Below are 20,461 nucleotides of genomic sequence, written 5' to 3' on the forward strand. Positions count from 1 at the left end.
ACAGAGAACTCACGAACATCAGTCCCTGCCCCATTGGAGCTTACAGTCTAAATTCCCTAACACACACACACAGACAGAGAGGGAGAGACTAGGGTCAATTTGATAGCAACCAATTATCCTACCAGTATGTTTTTGGAGTGTGGGAGGAAACAGGAGCACCTGGAGGAAACCCACGCAAACACTGGGAGCACATACAAACTCCACACAGTTTAAGCCCATGGTCGGGAATCAAATTCATGACTCCAGAGCTGTGAGGCAGAAGTGCTAACCACTAAGCCACCGTAGCAAACATTTTACTGATCCAAGCAAGTAGATAGCTCCCTCCATGGAAATGCTTGGAATTGTGTGAAAGAATAAAATGTTTCCTTGGACATTCTAAATATGAACTATTATTTTACTCACACTATATATATATATATATATATATATATATATATATGTATATACATACATATACATTTCTTGTGATTTTGTTTGCTAAAAACTGTATCTCCGTTATTGGAAATCAAAATTGTAACACTTTGCTTTTTAAACCCCTCCATTAGAGGGAAAGAGCACTAATATTTGTGAGGATCAATGGTAAGTTGAGAGCAAAGAGCTAGAAAATTGTCCTCAAAAGCCAGAAGAACAAAGAGCAAATACATCCAAATTAGCACATACCAGGGAACTGTATAATGAGATGAGAGGAGAAGTTATAGAACAAAACCTCTGGGACATCAACAAATCAGAATAGTGAATCACTGAAAAAGACTTGGAAAATGTTACTGAACAAGGGAAATGAAAAAACCTTAGGGTTAAAATATATAAAGGAGTAATGTGAGATCGCTCTATAACAGAGAGATTAAATGTCACAATGTATTAGGAAAGAGAACAGAGTAAAGTGGAAAGTATAGTAAGAACAAAGAGTCAGAGCAGCGTTGTGTTTGGTTGAGAAATTCAGTCGAAAAGGAGGAATTAACAGACAGAGACATGAGAGGAGAAAATAGGGAAGGAGGAAACATTGTTAAATTGTGTCTTATTAGTGTGTCAAACCTGGTATAAAGTACACACATCTGGTATCCCTGAACTCCAAAAGGTGCAATTCTGTGGTTCTTGTAATAATGTCAAACCAATTATGTGAGTAGTCATGGAAAAGTGCATTTTTGCAGGTAATCTTTCAATATATAATGCCTATAAAATGAAAATATATAAAATGTGCTACTGAAATAAGACCCTTTCTGTCCTAAAAAAACAATATAAAATTCACTCTCATGGACTAAGAAATAAAGAAAATGATGCCTATTTGAATCGATGCATTTTGAATTATGAATCCTACAGCACTGTTAGTACTGGTCTATGTGTGTCTAGATAGATATATAGATAGATAGATATGAGATAGATGGATAGATAAATAAATATGAGATAGAAATTAGATAGATGATAGATAGATATGAGATAGATAGATAAATATGAGATAGATATCAAAGAGATAGATGATAGATAGATATAAGATAGATATATAAATAGATATGAGATAGCTAAATAGATATTAGATAGATAGATAGATAGATAGATACATCAATAGATAGACCCGCGATAGATAGATATGAGATAGAGAGATAGATATGAGATAGATATGAGATAGATAGATAGATAGATAGATACATCAATAGATATAGCAGCACGGTCCCTTACCCCACTAGCTTAAGGAGTCATTCATCTGGCTGTCCTGACTTGCAGAATCCAAGGCCCACGGATTATTCTGAGCTGCAGATGTAGCAGCAGACTGTTTTTCAAGACACCGGACAGCAGTGATGCCCAGGTCTGCTGGTAGAGAACCGAAACTCAACAGCCGTCAGCCCTTCCCCTTCCAGGAATAAATCTTCAAAATCAACAGCCCCCCCTTCCCCCAGGAGTGACTTCTTATATTCAGTGTTTTCCCCTCTTCGGGCAAAACTCCTGGCTCTCTTGAACATTGATGGGTGCTGGACCAGGAGGTTGGAGTGGGAGTGGAGATGAGCTGTCCTTCCACAGTGACTACCCTGCTGTGTCCCTGCCAATATGGCTAAGCTATGAGACAATTGGAAGATCGTAACTTTTATGTAAAACTAAAAGGTGACCCTACGGTGACATACCAACAAGCCCTAAAATACTTATTAGACGATGCTCTTGAGGAGGCTATGATCTCAAAGGATATTGTGGGTTATATTTACAATCTCTATCCGGTCATTCCCACCTTCTACCACTTACCCAAGATCCACAAGACACTTATTTTTGGGCATTGGGGCTCTGACTAGTAACCTCTCCTCCTTTGTAGACCATCATCTCCAACCTATTGTCTCTACCCTCAAGTCCCATATTAAAGACACTACGAGTTTTCTGAAATTGATCCACGGCATAGTGTGGAAGCCCACTTATTACTTCCTTACTTGCGACGTGGTATCTCTGTACTCGAATATTTCACATGACCTGGGGCTGAATGCTATAAAAGTGTTTTTGGATAAACAAGAACATCTAGATATTTGAATGAACAATTTCTTACAGTCTGCTATTAAATTCATCCTACATCACAATTATTTTGTGTTTGACTCAATATACTATCTTCAGACACTTGGGACGGCCATGGGGACCAGGTTCGCCCCTAGTTATGCGAATCTCTACATGGGCCTCTTTGAGGAGGCCTATGCGTGGGATTCTGCATTTGGAGCAAACCTGGTCCTCTATGGGCGCTCTATAGATGATATGTTCTTCATCTAGGACAGTGACCAGCAGTCTATTTCCCAATTTGTCTCCCATCTAAACTCCAACACATTTGGTTTAAAGTTTACCAGTGAATATCATAAGTCGAGGATACATTACTTGGATATAGACTTAAGTATCCATAAAGATCAGATTGTGCCTGAAAATTATATGAAGGATGTTGACACGTGTAATTACCTGCATTTTTCCAGTGGTCATCATAGACCCTGGAAAATCAATATTCCGAAAGGTCAATTTTTAAGAATACGCAGAAATTGTTCGAGGCAGGAAGAGTATGAGACCCATTCGGCAAAACTATATAAATGGTTCATAGAATTAGGTTATCCAAGTGGTATCCTAGATAAGGCCTATGATGAGGCCATGAAACTTGACAGATGTAAACTTTTTAAGGACCGAGTTAGATCTACACCGAAGGATAGTTCTTTAGTTTTCAAAACCCAATATAATTGTTATGCCAAACAAATCAAACAAATTATTAATAAGAATGCGTCTCTTTTGGAACTACATGACCACATTGGACATATGATTGAGAAAAACAATATGACAGTCTTTAGAAGATCGAGAAATTTAAAGGAGAGACTGGCTCCTAGTTTTTTTAAAGGGGAGGATAAGATTCCTATTCCTGTTAAAATCTCACACGCAGAGAGATGGCTCAGTAGAGGAAAAGGCTTCTTTAAATGTGAAAAACCAAAATGCATGTCATGTGTATATGCAGACCACAAAGCCATCGATTTCACCTCTTTTATATCAGGGAAAAATTCCCCATTGCAAAGACTTTGGATTGTCAATCGACCTTTATAATCTTTGTCATAGCTGCAAGTGTAGCAAACAATATATAGGACATACGACTAGAACATTGGGAGTACGATTCCGAGAACACTACCGGAATATACTGAGAAACACAAGATTTCATTCCTTATCAGCCCATATCAATATGTGTCAGGGCACGAAGTTATCAGGCCTATTGGTTAAAGCCATAGAGCAGGTGAATGTCACAGACAGAGGGGGCGATAGGTTTAACCTCCTCTGCAGATGGGAGGCCTTTTGGATTTTTAAATTAAAAACCCTGTTGCCAAATGGCCTTAATGATTGTATAGAGCTAAACAATCTATGATTAAAGGAATATAAAAGATTATTGTTGTCTTCTCACTTGAATAATAGTACCAAAAGACACTGTCACTGTTATATTACTCCGTGACTACAGAGCAAAATACAAGTGAGATTCCCAAGCTAAGCAGAACTTAGTGAGGCTGATGTTCAAATGGGAGACCCTTGTGTGATGTTAGTATGAGATATACAGCCACCTGATGTATTTGACTTTTATCTTTACTTTTATTATTATCTTATCTTATGCTCAAATATTGTATAGAGCCAAACAATCAAGTCTATCTTATGTCTAATGACTGTATACAGCTAAACAATCTGAGATTAAATGAATATAGAATACTACTGGTGTCTTCTCACTTGAATAACATTACTAAAAGATTCTGTCACTGTTATACCACTCTGTGGCTACGGAGCAAAGTGCAAGTGAGATTTCAAAGCTAAGCAGAATTCAGTGAGGCTGATGTTAGAATGGGGGACCCTTTGTGATGTAAGTACAAGACACACAGCAGCTCAACGTATTTAATTTTTATTTTTATTTGTGTTTTATTTTATGTTAATACTTTAATTTTAAAATAGGAGTCTTTCTTTTTTTTTATGGAACATCGTTTTCTGCTCATTGATTTATGATAATTATAGTATTAATTGAGGATGAAGTATTTCCAGATAAATGAGATTGAAGAGTCTGATGTCTGTACGGGGGAATTCCCATGTTGATTAGAGCAAGGAGAAAAGCTGAGACAGCCTTTCTGTCTGTTGCATCTTTATAAATGGAAAGCAAGAATTATCTGAATATATAAGTGGATGTATATGTTCGTGACATTTCTACAAGAGGAGAATGATTTTACATATGTTATGTGTGAGGAATATGGGTCGGCATCTTCACGGATTTTATTGATTTTATTGTAAGTTTATTTATATTTATTTTTATTGATTCAAAATGTAATGTTGGAATATGATGATTATCTTTATAATATTGGATCATGATATATCTTACTCTCTCTGGAGAGTAAGGAGACAGAGACCACATGTGATTGAATTACAGTTTACACAATATGAAAGATTATGCAGAGGTCCGTTAGCTCCGGAGATACAAACCAATCAGGTTATAAGGTGATTCTGGACTGAATGAAGTTAATTGATCAATTAGACACCTGCAGGAGGGTGTATATGTATATATATATATATATATATATATATATATATATACATATATATATATATATATACCGTTGGGATACTCTGAGATCCACTGAGCTTCTGATAAACGGCTATAGCGGAGAAATGCGTCAAGCCTGTCTTTACTGAAAGCTTTTCATATCTATTAAGTGCTATGAGACCCCCGGGGATCTGAACAACTTATACAGAGATCTGGATGTGCTGCATTCATACGGCACCACGAAAGAGACGGCTCTATACAGGAGGGTCCGTCCAGCCACACGGCAAATCAGGTGACTCTTTTATTATCTCCAAGTTAGCCTATACAGACTGAGGTCCGTGAATGTGTCCGTTCAATTTACATGAAGTCCTGCTGGACATCAAGATATGAATTACAGTGCACTGTACGGGACCTTTAATCAAATTTACACTTAAAATGGAGAGCTCTATTATACCTATACCATCAGTGCAGTGTGGTTTGACTTGAAGTTATTTTATTGCTATACTGACAGCAACAGTGGAACAGTTCAACACATCACAACGAGGGAACATATGTTATACTCATCTGATATTCCACAGGCTGGATATTTGTGACTGATTACATCTCGTTTGTGTAATTCCACGCTGTAAAGAGCAATATATCACAAAAACAAACGCATAAAGTCATACTAACGTTTTTGATATCTCCGTATTTTGCTTATATTTATATGCTTATTTATTGCTTTTTGCTTTACCGGGAATGGAATGCTAATACCATATGACAACAATACTATAAGTCTATGTATATTCTGGGACTATAGAATTTACTGTTGAAATTCCATGTCTTATGCTGAGCATTTTTTATGCTGTTTATGATTATATCTAAAAGAAATCTGCACTTATATATAAAATAAATTTATTTTAATAAATCTGTTGGGAAGTGAGAAAACGAGCGCCCCCTTGTGTATTTTTATGGTGTTATGTCTAAGCTAGTCCTGTGAAAGACAATGGATACTAATTGGCCTTCCCCACTTCCAGGTCTAGGATAGTACTCAGCCCTTTCTCAAATTAACCCCTTGCAAGCTATTTCAGCCAGATCGATCTTCCAGCTGTTCAGGACTTCCTGTAGGGAAAGGAGGGGAAGAATGAATGTAGCTACAGCCTCCTCACCTGTATCCTGCCCCCCCACCTGATTCTTACTCATAACCCACCTGGCTTCGGTTTAATAATAATGTATAACAACATCACTGCAATATCAACAATATACAATAAACAATATACATTTTTACAATGAGTAACATATAGTGAAAAAGTCTCCTATATAGGCACGGCTACAATGTCTACTTATCCACATGTAATTAGACACTGCAGTTGTACTCTGGTGAGCTGGGGAACATTTAACAGGGCTATAAAAAGTACATGTTGTTATAATCCACATTTTGTGAGAATAGAGGAAAAGGCTGGTTAAGGTGTTATCAAACTCGTTTTGTGATAGATAGATAGATAGATAGATAGATAGATAGATAGATAGATAGCATGGAAAGGGAGCACAAATACAAAATACACCAACAAAACATTATTTTGTTTTTTATATTGCATTACTAAGACTAGATTGTTAACCTTCACAATGCATTAAAAAGAACCTTGAAAATAATGAGATATACATTACTAGAAAATGTATAATAAACAAGAAAAACACCCATATGGGCATGGCTCAGGAACATGTTATGAGGCCACTATCTCAGGCAACAGGTTTCAGGGTCAGCAAAATATGGAAAACTATTTTATAAAATGATATGTTGTTGCAAAAATACAGATTTATGGTTTCTTTTCTTTTTTTTTTTTAACATCAATATGTCAATATTTTTATTGAAATGATTATCAAGCATTGGGGGTACAGACAGCGAAATAGGGAATGGAAGATAAACATAAAAAGTGAACATGGAGAGAGGGGTACACAATGGGGGTGAACACAATACTAAAGTCACATCAACCAAAACAATTTTCAAATAACCAACAAGATATCCACCATAATCTGTCAAGTTGAGGTCGAAGATTGGAAGAGTGGAGGTGGATCTAGTATAGAGGCACTGGGGATAGCAAGTTGGTAGACTAGGATTGTGAGCCCTCACCATCCATGAGATTTTCATGACAGCTAAACCATTTCATTAAAGATGAGTGAGCTGCAGTGGAATAGGACACCCCTAGCTTTTCTATCTCAAAACTGAGCTGACCTGTAGAGATTATTTTACTAAGAGTCGGGAGTATTGGATTTTTCCAGTGTTGGGCATTGGTGGCCCTAATGGCTTCTTAAATGTGCCCCAAAATATATTGCCAAGTGGAATTTATGGGGGGAAATATTGCAAAAGTGCTAATTCAGGCAATATCTTCACTCTAGAGCAGTGGTTCCCAACCGGTGGCACGCATACCCAGGGGTATGTGCTGGGTGGTTCAGGGGTACTCCAAAAATAATAAGTAATGGCAGATTGGAGAGAGAAAACGTCTCTTTAGCTTGTGAGAATTCGAGAGGTCCCACCCTCTGGGTGAATCAATGAACATGACAGAGGTTGCTAGGAGAGAGATTATTTTAACAGCCAGTAGAGACGTCAGACTGTTCAGTATGACTGCTAGATAAAAGTTTATTTTTCTCAGAGCAAAGGTGATTATTCAAATTGCTGTATACCTTCATCGGAATCTCACCTCAAAATGGTTCTTTTTTTTCCCTTCTCCTTTTGTAACACATTTGGTCCAGCTTTAGCACATCTTTCCTTCTGCTGTTCCTTACAGATCTATAACTCATGTGTATGCCGTGAATCGCGCGTATGAGGGGGGGGGAGTTGGATTACTACAGTTGTAAGAGAGAGACAGAAGAGAAGATGGTGCAGGAGGATGTGTGAGAGAGACAGGGGAGAAGATGGTGCAGGAGGATGTGTGAGAGAGACAGGGGAGAAGATGGTGCAGGAGGATGTGTGAGAGAGACAGGGGAGAAGATGGTGCAGGAGGATGTGTGAGAGAGACGGGGGAGAAGATGGTGCAGGAGGATGTGTGAGAGAGACAGGGGAGAAGATGGTGCAGGAGGATGTGTGAGAGAGACAGGGGAGAAGATGGTGCAGGAGGTGGTGTGAGAGAGACAGGGGAGAAGATAGTGCAGGAGGATGTGTGAGAGAGACAGGGGAGAAGATGGTGCAGGAGGATGTGTGAGAGAGACAGGGAAGAAGATTGTGCAGGGGGATGTGTGAGAGAGACAGGGGAGAAGATGGTGCAGGGGATGTGTGAGAGAGACAGGGGAGGAGATGGTGCAGGAGGATGTGTGAGAGAGACAGGGGAGAAGATGGTGCAGGAGGATATGTGTGAGAGATACAGGAGAGAAGATGGTGCAGGAGGATGTGTGAGAGATACAGGGGAGAAGATGGTGCAGGAGGATATGTGTGAGAGAGACAGGGGAGAAGATGGTGCAGGAGGATGTGTGAGAGAGACAAGGGAGAAGATCGTGCAGGAGGATGTGTGAGAGAGACAGGGGAGAAGATGGTGCAGGAGGATGTGTGAGAGAGACAGGGGAAAGGATGGTGCAGGAGGATATGTGTGAGAGAGACAGGGGAGAAGATGGTGCAGGAGGATGTGTGAGAGAGACAGGGGAGAAGATGGTGCAGGAGGATATGTGTGAGAGAGACAGGGGAGAAGATGGTGCAGGAGGATGTGTGAGAGAGACAGGGGAGAAGATGGTACAGGAGGATGTGTGAGAGAGACAGGGGAGAAGATGGTGCAGGAGGATGTGTGAGAGAGACAGGGGAGAAGATGGCGCATGGGGCATAGATAAAAGAAAGTGTAAAGGGAGAGACAGCTTAAGAATGGGAATGTCAGAGATGCAGCCACCATAAAATACAAGTATTTAGGCAGTGATCAAAAGTGTCAGTATTTAAAAACAGCTATTTTAAAAAGAAGGGGTACAATGTATAGAAATGGGTTCACTGGTCGAAAAAGGTTGGGAACTACTGCTAGAGCTTTTGTATAACAGGGCAAGACCAGAAAATATGAAGTAGATCTCCTGCCATATGGCATTGACACCAGCAAAATTTAGAGTGGGAAGGCCACATCGTATGTAGCCTCACCAGGGTGAGATATAACAGATTGATTAATTTTACGAGCATTTACGAATGATTGAGGCACTGTGACATACGAAAGGAATTTTGGAATACATGTTCCCATACAGCAGAGGAAATGTAATGGTTTCTGACCTTTGATAGATCTACGTCAATCTACAGTCCGCAAAATTCTGTTAAAGAAATCAGAATATTGAGTTCAACATAGCTTAAACTTGTGGACCCCAACATCTGGAGAGGCGGATTGGGACATGCAAGTCATTTGCAGTAGGGCTGTGCACATGAAGGACCAGCAAGCCCCTTGGAGATATGACCTATTTAGAGTATGACGCATCTCTTGGGCCATAGTTACCTGCCTATACTCACTTTTCCCCTCCCTCTCTTTCATGCTGTGCCTGAGCCCCCAGAGTTATAGTGCTTACTGTTACTTGTACTGTGCTGTTTCACCTTGTACTGTGCCATTGTTTGTCCCTGTACGGCGCTACGGATACTTTGTGGCGCCCTATAAATAAAAATTAATAATAATAATAATAATCTCCAGATACAGGCTCAGCAAAAGTGGTAACCAACACCAGATTGAGACCTGTAGGTTGGGGTTCCCCTTTCATAATGTGACACCAGCCCCAGCCTGGTTAGCATGGGGTAGAATTTGCTTACATGTAAATCTTGCAATGAGATCTAAGACCTATCCATCACACTAACAGTAGGTGCCAGGGTAATGGCTTAAAGTGAGAAAATAATTAAGTACATGGCAAACTACAAGTCCCAGCATTCCCTGGATACCATTGTCTGCTTGTGCATGTAGGTGCTGGTAGAACTACAATCACTTGCATACTCATGGCTGCCCTAGCATGCAGGAATTTGTGTAACTACAAGCACCAGCATTTCTTAGTGGCCCGGGCCCACCGGAACATGTAGTTCTAAATCTAATGGTAAGAAACACAGACACCGGTTGTTGTATTACTTTATTTAAAATATCTACTTAACTATATCCCTCATTCACCACTCTGTTATTCTCCTAAATACATATGAATTATTTTGACTTCTGTTTTGAGGTAATTTAATAGAAAAAATAAATAAAAAATACTTGCACCTAGTGGAGCCTCTGCATAAATGAGTGTGAGGAGTCAACACATGAACAGTCACTCAGAGTGGCTTGCGTCTGTTTGGCTGGAAAACCATGAAAACCTGCTCCAATTGGCTCGTCAAGAATTGACCCTCCCCCCTCCCCCCAGGGTCAAATAAGCTAATTCATTCACGTTGCAGCAATGGGTAAAAATTATGTAACCGTAAATTCTAATAGGCCTTTACCTCCTCACACAAATATTTAAGATTTGTTTACACAGTTTTACCGCCTGCTGACTTAAAATTAGGAAGTTCCTTAAATATCACAGGTTTCATTTACTTGTTTGAAAGTAGTAAATTGACTTTGAAAGTAATAAATTGTTGCTTTGTGCGGATAATTCACTTTATATTGCAGATAACCGCACAAAACCAGTGATAAAACGCTTCACGTAAAAGGGACATTTATTGCTAAGCTATATACTAAATTAAGGAAATGAAGATGTGTTTTTCCGTGGTGTTTACTGCCAAGTAAAAGCGAAAATTCTCTAACCATTTACAATCTAATATAATTAAGCCCTACGTCTGTGCTTGCTGAAGGTGTTGTAAGCATATTTCCTGTGCCAAAAAATTATCCACCTGCAGTCTTTCAAAAAATCTATATATACTATCAGACATAACTATAGCTATCCGTATAAACCTAGACATACCTATATTATCATCACTATATTGTCATTATCATTTTTGCTACTAAAATGTTCATAATGAATTTTTAGTTTAGATCATTGAACCAAAAAAATAGCCATTTTTGTGCCTGACACATGGTGGCCCTTTATTTTTGTCTTCGACTACACTTTTTTGCAACATTTTCTTGTCCCTCATTGTTGTAATCCTGATGGACACTTAAGGCTAGATTTACTAAACTGTGGGTTTGAAAAGAGATGTTGCCTGTAGCAACCAATCAGATTCTAGTTATCATTTATTTAGTAGATTCTATAATGACAGTTAGAATCTAATTGGTTGCTATAGGCAACATCTCGACATTTTAAAACCCGCAGTTTAGTAAATAAACCCCTGATTTTTGACTGATTTTAATTATAGGTGAGGATCAATCCTTTTAGACCTTAGTATTAAAGTTTGCTTATTTAAATGTATTAATAAATATATACTTTTATCTTAATTTTATTTGGCTTAGCTTGTCATTGTCTTTTATCCTTATCATTTAGATATAGTGGTATTCATATTTTTAGTATTTTTCCTCTGAAAGAGAACTGTTGTTACTAGTTTTTGTGTTTTTTTTTTTTTTTTTTCAGGGGGTGCCACCACACATAGAATTTTGCTGTCTCTTCAGGGACTTTCGTTCTTAATAATTCAATATTTTATAGCACTATGAGGAGGAGCTGCAGTGGAAATTATGTAGTATATCTAATAACTGATTGTTATTTTCTGTTGAGTTCATGTATGACAATGTATATTGTATGTAAACTTGTAATGTAATCTCAACGTGTGCTTTGCTAGATGATATGAGTTTGAACCTGTGCAAGTCTTTTGAAACTAGCCAGACCAAGGATAGATAAGGATCTTGGAGGAATTTGAAGCTTCAAAGTTGTAAACCATCTAGCCACTTAAGCAAAACAAGCAGAGGTGAGAATTCAAGGTCCTGTGAAAATTCACGATCTCAGGACATCCCTAGCTCACTTTGAAAGCCCTGTGACATTTGGGAGATCAATCTGTCCTTATTGACAGGTAAACTCCAAATTTGGGGGGTAAGAGCTATGTGGAAAAAAGGTTTAAAATATTCTGCCTTACACAATAATGTGTGCATTTTCATGAGGGGTTCTTTAAAGACTGAAATGTTTCATATTTCTCAATTGTGTTCCCTCACACACCAGGTCTTAACTAGTAAGTAGTGACTCTGATTTTATTTCCTATTTTATTTTCTAGGACCTATTTGGGCAAACATATTGTATGTCTTGTTATTAATTTTTGTTACTAACCCCTGGAACCATTTTTTTTCAGATTAAATAAATTTTATCTATTGTGTTCTCTGTGATTCTTTGTGAACTTGCGAAGCCCAGGGAGGTTCATGCTACATGTGAATATGATTTAAGTGTGAAACATTAATAAGTGGTTCTGGTGAACGTAAGGAGACCATAATAAATCATTTGTGGTGGCAGAAAAGGAGTATTCATTGTTAAGTGACTAAGGTGATGCCAGTCACGGCCAGCTGTTCAGATTGCTGTATCTGGGACAGGCTGGGCGTTCGTGACAAGGAGTATGTGCTTTTCTTGTACAATTGTTGATGACCCTCAAGTAGCTATTATACTTTGTGGTATCAGTGACCCTAATCAATTTTTTTCTGCATATATACATGTATTGAATTAATCATGTCTTCTTTGAACTGTTATACCAAAAAAATAAAACAAAGGCGGGCATATCAGAATGATTATTATAAGATCATTTCACTGTATCGAAAGTTGTCTTGAAAAATGAAATGCGTCTCTGGTGGGAGGGTTTGACAGTCCAATAATACATAGATGAAAACTGCATTCCCCATAGGCTTAGATGTTATAAAACATTTGCTGCTGATAAAGAATTTATTGTTTAGTGAAATAATTACTTAAATTATTATTCTTTTTGTTATTTTACATTAATGAGATTGTTGGTTAAATAAAGGGAAACTAAATTATATAAGACTGACCAGGAGATAGAAGAATTGAAGATTTTACTTGGACTCTTTAAAGAACAATTGATATATAAGGAAAGAGATAAAAGTGTGAATGATAATGTGGGAGATTAATTTAAAAAAAAATAATTATTGAAAAGTACAATAAAAAATGCTTTCATGACAAAAACTGCTACAGAGCTCATAACTTATTATTACCAAAAAGGTTCATCTACCTTTGAAAACAATGGGAGAAATATATCAAAAGTAAATAATAGCATAAAGGAATTGTATGTACAGAAACACAATTGTTTTCTACAAAACAGGTATCTAATACTAAAGTGGAGATGGTCATCACTCCCTCAGATGACACTAACCTCCTCAGCCAGAATATAAAAAATGGGAGCAAGACCAAAAAAACACTCAATATCCCTCAGATGTTTTAAGGAGAGAGCAGCATACAGTTCAAATGGCCATGTGTTCACACATTTTTTTTTTTTAATTTAATTAATTTACTGAAAATCCATAATTGATTAGATAATGCACCTGGACAACCGATCGTATCCGGGATCAATTTATCCACTTTGAATTTCACCTTATGTTGATTTATTTTTACAAGGCCACATTGTCATTCTGTGCTCTCACATCAGAAATATTATGACATATAGTGTGCGGGAAGGATTATGATTGGTTAACTTATGATGCGTAAGCATTGTTACAAACATTATACATGTTGAAGATATTCAAACAGTACTATTTCTTACAAAAAAAATTACTGGGATCACAGAAAGACATTGTGACCTCTTAATTGAATTAAATATAATTATTTTGCTTTTAATCATCAATATTATTTGCAGATTCATGGATGGCCATGGGGACAAGGTTTGCCCCTGTGTCAGTCAACATATATCAACTTCTTGGATCTCACACTCTGCAGTAGGAAATAACATATTGACCAAAAACTCATCAAAAAAGTGAACACTCATAATTAAGTACATTACATTAATTTACATGATAAACTATGGCGGGCGAATATCCTGAAAGGGCATCTCAGAAGGATCAAGAGAAATTGTTTCCCTGAGCAAGATTATGAAGAACAAAGGAGGCAATTACTAAGCTCTTTTAAATCTCAAGTTCTTTTCATCCCGAGAATCTTCTTTTGGTTGCAAATAATGAAATATAAAATTTAGAAAGAGATCAACATTTAATTTATAACAAAATGGTTGCTAAAGATAAATTAAAAATTGGTGATTCATTATCATTTATATAAAAGTATAATAATGTACTAAATCATATTAGAAATGTTATAAACAAATGTCATCCTATTCTACAACAGGATTCTGTTCTTGATAGAATTTTATGTGAAAAAAACAGTATTTTTTAAAAAGGTAAGACATTATTTTTTTAAAAAAATTGGTTCTGAGTTTTCATTAGACCAAAAGGAACTTATTGCTACAGAGAGGATGGAAAATTTTAATATTTTCAACTGCTTAACAGTTACTCCCAAGACAATTGAATGTGAAATTCTGGAGTATTCGTGCGGCCTACAATATGTGGGCTGTACTATATATAAACTCAAAGCCAGATTTATGGAACATAGGCCAAATATTATTAAAAAAAAAGTAGGGACTTATATGATTCCTATACAATTTAGAGATTTTCAAAAGCGGGATCCAAAATCCATCAATAAATATATATTTGTTGTATTAATTTAATTAAGTAAATAATTCCTTTAGAAATATTGGTATTTACATTGTATTTTTCTCTGAAAGAACACTGTCATTACTGTTTTGTGTGTTAAATAACTGTCTCTTCAGGGAGTTTCATTTTTAATAATTCATTATTTTAAACCCATGATGACAGGGGGTGCTTTACACATAATCCAAGCCTCCGATGGTTTCACACTGCTTGTCTGTATACAGCTCTCCCAATTGCCACCAATTCCCTATGTCTTTTCCCCCAAAGGAGAGGCTGCTGAAAAGTACTAGATACACTCTACTAAAGAGTGTATCCAGCAAATAATTACACTAGAGGTTAGATAGAGGTTGTATTTGCAAAACATTTTGCACATTTATAACATTTTCCAAAAAGTTGACAACTCTTCCTTTAAATGGAAACACTTCTTTCATTAATAATTGGTTCCAGAAGCTTGCTCTCACACTTGTGAAACCTGTAACTGAAAAAGGAATAGGATTAAGCATCCCTGTCTGTAATGGCATGTGCTTGTTTGCAGCATTGTCTGTAAAGCACACATACAGGAACATGTGTTTATTGTTACAGCCGAGTGAGCAGGTGTCCACTGATGCATTGTAAACATAGATCGTTTTATCCTCACATCCTGACCAAAACATCAACAACTGGCATTTCCCAATGGTCATAGCTCTGCATGCTGTCATTTGTATTCTCTTTCAAACTGTATTTGTATACAAAATGAAACATAGGCAATGGACACTTTTTATGGACAGAGATTTCAAAAGAAAAGAGCTCAAAAAGCAAATTCTATCTATTTTTTTTAACTTTTATTATCTGTCTTTATTGCATTATTTTATTTTGTGTAAAATTATCTGCAACAATTGTTTCCTATTATGTAAGGTTTAAAATATTGCATATATAAGGTGGATACAAAATTTTGTAGGCAATATTCATTCTATCAATGCACTATGTGCTAGCGGTATCTTTGAGGCATGAGGTTGAGGCGTAATACCTTAGGTGTGTCGCTAGCAACGATTGAACTGATCGGCCGTATTCTCAGAAATATTGGTTCGGTCCAAAAAGCAGCTCTACTTTGAATAGTTGTTGGGTGTACTTTAAAGGAGAAGACATTTTTAAAAATATGTGGTTGACCTTAAATATATTTTCCATTTGTATCCTGGCTACCGAGTTGCACATGGTATCTAGGGGTTAACCATGTCCTTCAGCCTTTCAACCGAGAGACTACACTCCCAGAACCACCATGGCTGTAGTAAATATCTGATGTAACCAGGTTTGAAAGTTCTAGTGTAGTAAACAATTCATGTTGGTTCTTTCAAAATAAATGATGTCAACTTTTAGATACAGTACAAGGGAGTTGACTCTGCTTCACAGTTTCCACTGGCGTCCATGTATTGAAAGGATCATGGGGAATAAGAAGCATTTGAAGAGTGAATCCTTTTAGAGGCAAAAGAATGCTGATTGTTGGAAGAAAGATAGATAACACACCAAGGAATAATCACACATAAATGGGCTGATGCCGAGTGAGATGTATGCCATTTTGGGTAGCGTCTCTTGCGTGAAATCACTCTGTGCTTGTCCTGAATGTGGCTGTAATTGAACATATTTTAGTATCGTCTTGGAGAACAAAACAATGATGCCATGAAGGTTTGCTTAATGTCACTAAATGCAGTTTGCTGATAAATTTGCTTAAAAATATTCAAATAAATTCATCCACATTGAAAGAGTGTTCCAGCCATCCAATCTGAAGCTGTCCTTCCTTTCTATCACACGTCTGATCTTCCAGTGCTTAGATATCATTAGAGGCTAGCTGGCAGAGGACTTGAGCAAATGGTTGTAACTGTCTATATAGCAAATTAGTTAATGATTGGATAGATTAAGTAAACGCACCTCATCAACGGTTTGACTGGTTATCCTTAGGATAAGCTACTGTTTGAATGAACACTTTATGAACTGATATTATAATGTATACCAGTGGTCGAAGTAGATATTTAGAAGTGGCGGTATGAAAAATGTAATGGGACTGTAAATGAATGGAATTTGATTGTGTTACAATGAAGGCAGTAGAAGAAGTGACGGTATGACATACCACTGTATACACCGTTAATTCCACCACTGGTGCATACACAGACCAAGGTGGTTAAAATGTGTTTGTAGCTTGGAATACATTATCTGGTGATTCCCTGCAAATATACTGGTATCCTTATGAGGCCACTAACAAATATAATATCTACTTAGTTGAAAAATACCAAATTGGTTGACAAAATTTGTGAATAGTTAAAGCTTTCTATTTACTGAAAGAATTGTGTTACACTCAGTTCCTCTGTAGAACAAGCCATTTCAGAGGTGAAGTTTCAGCCAAACATGCTTAGAATTGCACTTTTGCTTCAATATTCCACACAGTTCCATTACATACTGCATTTATAAATTTACTGAAATTATAGCCTATGAATAAAGTTAATTCAACAACAGTCATTTCATTCTGCTGTGTGGTGGGGTTGGGGTAAGATTGGGAACACAGTGGGGGGGATTTAATTAATAACGAAGTACCGTTGGTACCTGGCATGGTTAGAGCCTGCGCGCTCTTCCAGGTGAGTATAACATAGCTAACTTTTACTGGCACCTCATAGCTATGTTTTACTGTCCTAACATCCCTCATAGACTCATCAAGTGCCGCTCAGTCGTGACATCGCTTGTAATTGAATTCCGCCATAATGTCAAATTCTGCTGGTGAAACATGTAACATTCTGTAGCTACTGTAAACATACAACAATGTGAATATTTTGCAGAATTGTTTTGAAAATATTGTTATCTCAGTAAGGTACCTATCTATTAATGGCTGCATATGACCAGCATTAAATATAATCCCTTATAGCAATGATAAGGGATGATATTCCGCTTCCATTTATCAAAATGTCATCTCTCTTATTGGATGCTATGTCCTGGTCATGACTCTACTTACCTAACAACTCCGGGTTCTGATCCGGAGTCCTTACAGCGCATGCGCAACCTTAAGCCATTTTGCAGTAGTTACCGGAGGGGAGAGCAGGAAGGTTGTAGAGCGCGATCAGATGGCGCTTGTCATTGGGGTCAATCTCTGAAATCTAAGCTTTATGGTGCTTGTTAAATTGGCCATAGGCAAACCAGGGGGGGGGGGGTTCCTAGTGTCCGGAAACCCCCCTCCAAGCCTGGAGCACTGTATAATTGAGGTGGCTGGACCCTGCCCCCGCTTCACACGGCTCTGCTTGAAAAGGGAGAGCTGTGTGCACCTAACAGTAGTACACACAGCCTTGTCCATGTACATTATAGGGATTGGAAGAGTGGGAGAGCAGCCAAGCACTGTCTAATATTATAGCCACGCCCCCATGTATGCTGGTCACGCCCACTGGTGGCGTGGTGTGGAAACCCCCCTCTACAATCCTGCATTTGCCCCTGACCGCACCCCTCCATTGAAAATAATGCGGTTTAATGCAAAACTTAGCCTAATGCAGTAGGTATGTTGGATATCTCCTGCTTTTGACTTTTGTTAGATAGAAGTGATATTTAAACATGTCTAAACCATACAGAAAAATCTATTTTTGCATGGTTTATGGCTTAACGAAAAAGGCCCCTAAAGCAGCATAGAAATGAGTAACAATTCACAAATCATAATATTACCAGTTGGGACCCAAATAAAAAAATTGTTGCTAGGTATATTATTTAACAAAAACTTTGCACATTTTGATATGTATGACTGTATAAAGTGGGTGTATTTGCTCTTTAAGGAAAGTTTTGCCAGCATTAGTGAAACTTCATCTCTATAACTCTAGTTAATACAAAATTTGGATTATATTCTAGTTACAGCACATGTTGGGATTCATAGCTCAACAATAGCTGGCTAATTGGATGGTCACAGACAAAGCTTATACAAATATACTCTGCATTAAAGTAAAGAAAGTATAACTCAAAATGCTTAAATTTTAATCAAATTTTATTTTCATTCTCTACAGCAACAGCTATGGAATGTTCCTTTCTTAAAGAGACAGTGGAGGAAAAAACAAACCATTGCTGCTTACTGTTAATTGTTCTTTTAATTGTAAGTATTTCCCAAAATGTTTTTAAAATGTATCCAAATATTATTTTTTATTTTCATTTAATAAAAGTTCTGTGGGTAAATGTATCAAACTCTGATTTGCCCATCGTTTAAAAATCACGGCATATCGCGAGCGATAACCCGCGATTTTAGTCCCCAAGTCTGCAGATGTATTAAGCTGTGATTTTTCTTCTGATCTTCAAAAACGCCTCTAGGAATGTGATTTTAATGAGTGTGTTGTGTTTTTTTTAACATTTTGTTTTGTGGAACTACAGGTCTCAGCCAGCCATGGGTGTCAGGCCATGTTGGCACTTGTGGTTCTCCAAGTGCCAGCATGACCCGGCTGCCATGAATATGCTGGTGCTTACAGTTATAGAAGCATCAGCATGCCCACACTGTTTATGGCACCCTGGCATGACTGGGACTTATAGTTCCACAAAACAGAATGGCGTCCGTTTCTTTGTTTCACATTATAATCGCCGAAATTACCCTACACCCACCACCCAGGGGTGTAGGAAGAGCCCTAGTGCTTTCAGCACTGGGCTGGTTATTCCTAGAGGGGGGGGGCCGTTACTTTTTTTTGCGGACCCCACTCCCTAGGGAATTCAGACCATCGCTGAACAGCCTGGGGTTGGTTGTCATTATGGAAGGGGGACCCCTGTCGTGTGTCCCTCTGCTATAAGTCCACCCACCCCGGCTGGTTTGCCTAGTGCTGGTTATGTGAAAATCTGGAAGACCGCACGCAAAATTTTTCCCCGATTTTCACGTAACTAGCACTAGGCTGACAGCACTAGGGTTAATAGTGCTTGGCCGGTGATCCTCACGCTTTTTTTTTTTTGAGCATTTATCTATTTTTAAACTTTTGACAGCCGCCGGACCTCCTGCTGTATAGGCAGGGCAGTGTAACAGTGATGTGTTTACTAATCACGCAGCTAGGAAGCAGAGTGTTGTATGTAGCGATTTTTAAAGCTAGCTCGGGAAAGTTCGCTTAATCGCAGCTTTATACATTTGAGACTTGTATAGCTAGAGTGGCAAACAGTCGAGACTTTGATCTCTATCGATTTTTGAAATAGCGATTTTGACAAAAACACATCTCTGGCGATTTTACTTGAAATCTCAGGTTCATACATCAGCGACTTTCAACTCTCCCGAGAAAATCGCTGGATTTTCAAAATCGCACCTTGATACATTTACCGCCAGGACTAAGCAGGATCTTCACAAGGTCATATTGAGCTGGAATTATTTATGATGGCTTGGTGCATAAATAAGGTTTTCGGCCCATCTATACTTTTTTGTATATTTATGTAAGTTTTATAAATTTCACCAAAATCTGAAATTTAGCAAAGTGTTGACATGTAATTCAAAGTTTCAAAATCGTTCTGGTATGAACAGTACATGAATGTTAGGTGAGATATGCTGTACTACAATAATGTTTTATGTTCCTCAGTTATAACATTTTCATTTCATTCCTTTGTGTGCAAAAATACCTAGGGATAAATGTATCAAGCTGAGAGTTTTCCGGCGGGTTTGAAAAGTGGAGATGTTGACTATAGCAACCAATCAGATTCTAGCTGTCATTTTGTAGAATGTACCAAATAAATGATACTAGAATTTATTTGGTTTTTCAAACCCGCCGGAAAACTCTCAGCTTGATACATTTACCCCCTAGTATGAAACTTAAAGAATAACTCCATCTTCAGTGGAGTTGTCGTTAAGTTCCCCGTGTACAACAAATAGGGGATCCCTAATCCAGGAGTCCCTCCTTTACCTGAAGTTGACAGTTGGATCACTGAAAATATTGCGCATTTTCCATGCAGCAACGTCAAGCCGTCCTTAATCCTCAACACAACAGCTTCCGTAGAGCTCTGTTTT

The 20,461-nt window shown here is 37.8% G+C and overlaps 1 protein-coding gene across 1 annotated transcript in view; it reads left to right on the top strand.

Annotated features, from left to right (window-relative positions):
- CALCR (calcitonin receptor) overlaps positions 1 to 20,461 on the top strand; it is a 241,844-nt gene that overhangs the window by 96,826 nt on the left and 124,557 nt on the right. The window contains exon 2 of the mRNA XM_075211802.1: positions 18,507 to 18,592. Within this exon, the coding sequence (XP_075067903.1) occupies positions 18,515 to 18,592 (78 nt within the window). The 5' untranslated portion in view covers positions 18,507 to 18,514. The remainder of the gene's footprint in view (positions 1 to 18,506; positions 18,593 to 20,461) is intronic.

Source organism: Mixophyes fleayi, chromosome 5 (assembly GCF_038048845.1).
Source record: "Mixophyes fleayi isolate aMixFle1 chromosome 5, aMixFle1.hap1, whole genome shotgun sequence".
NCBI classification, from domain to species: Eukaryota; Metazoa; Chordata; class Amphibia; order Anura; family Limnodynastidae; genus Mixophyes; species Mixophyes fleayi.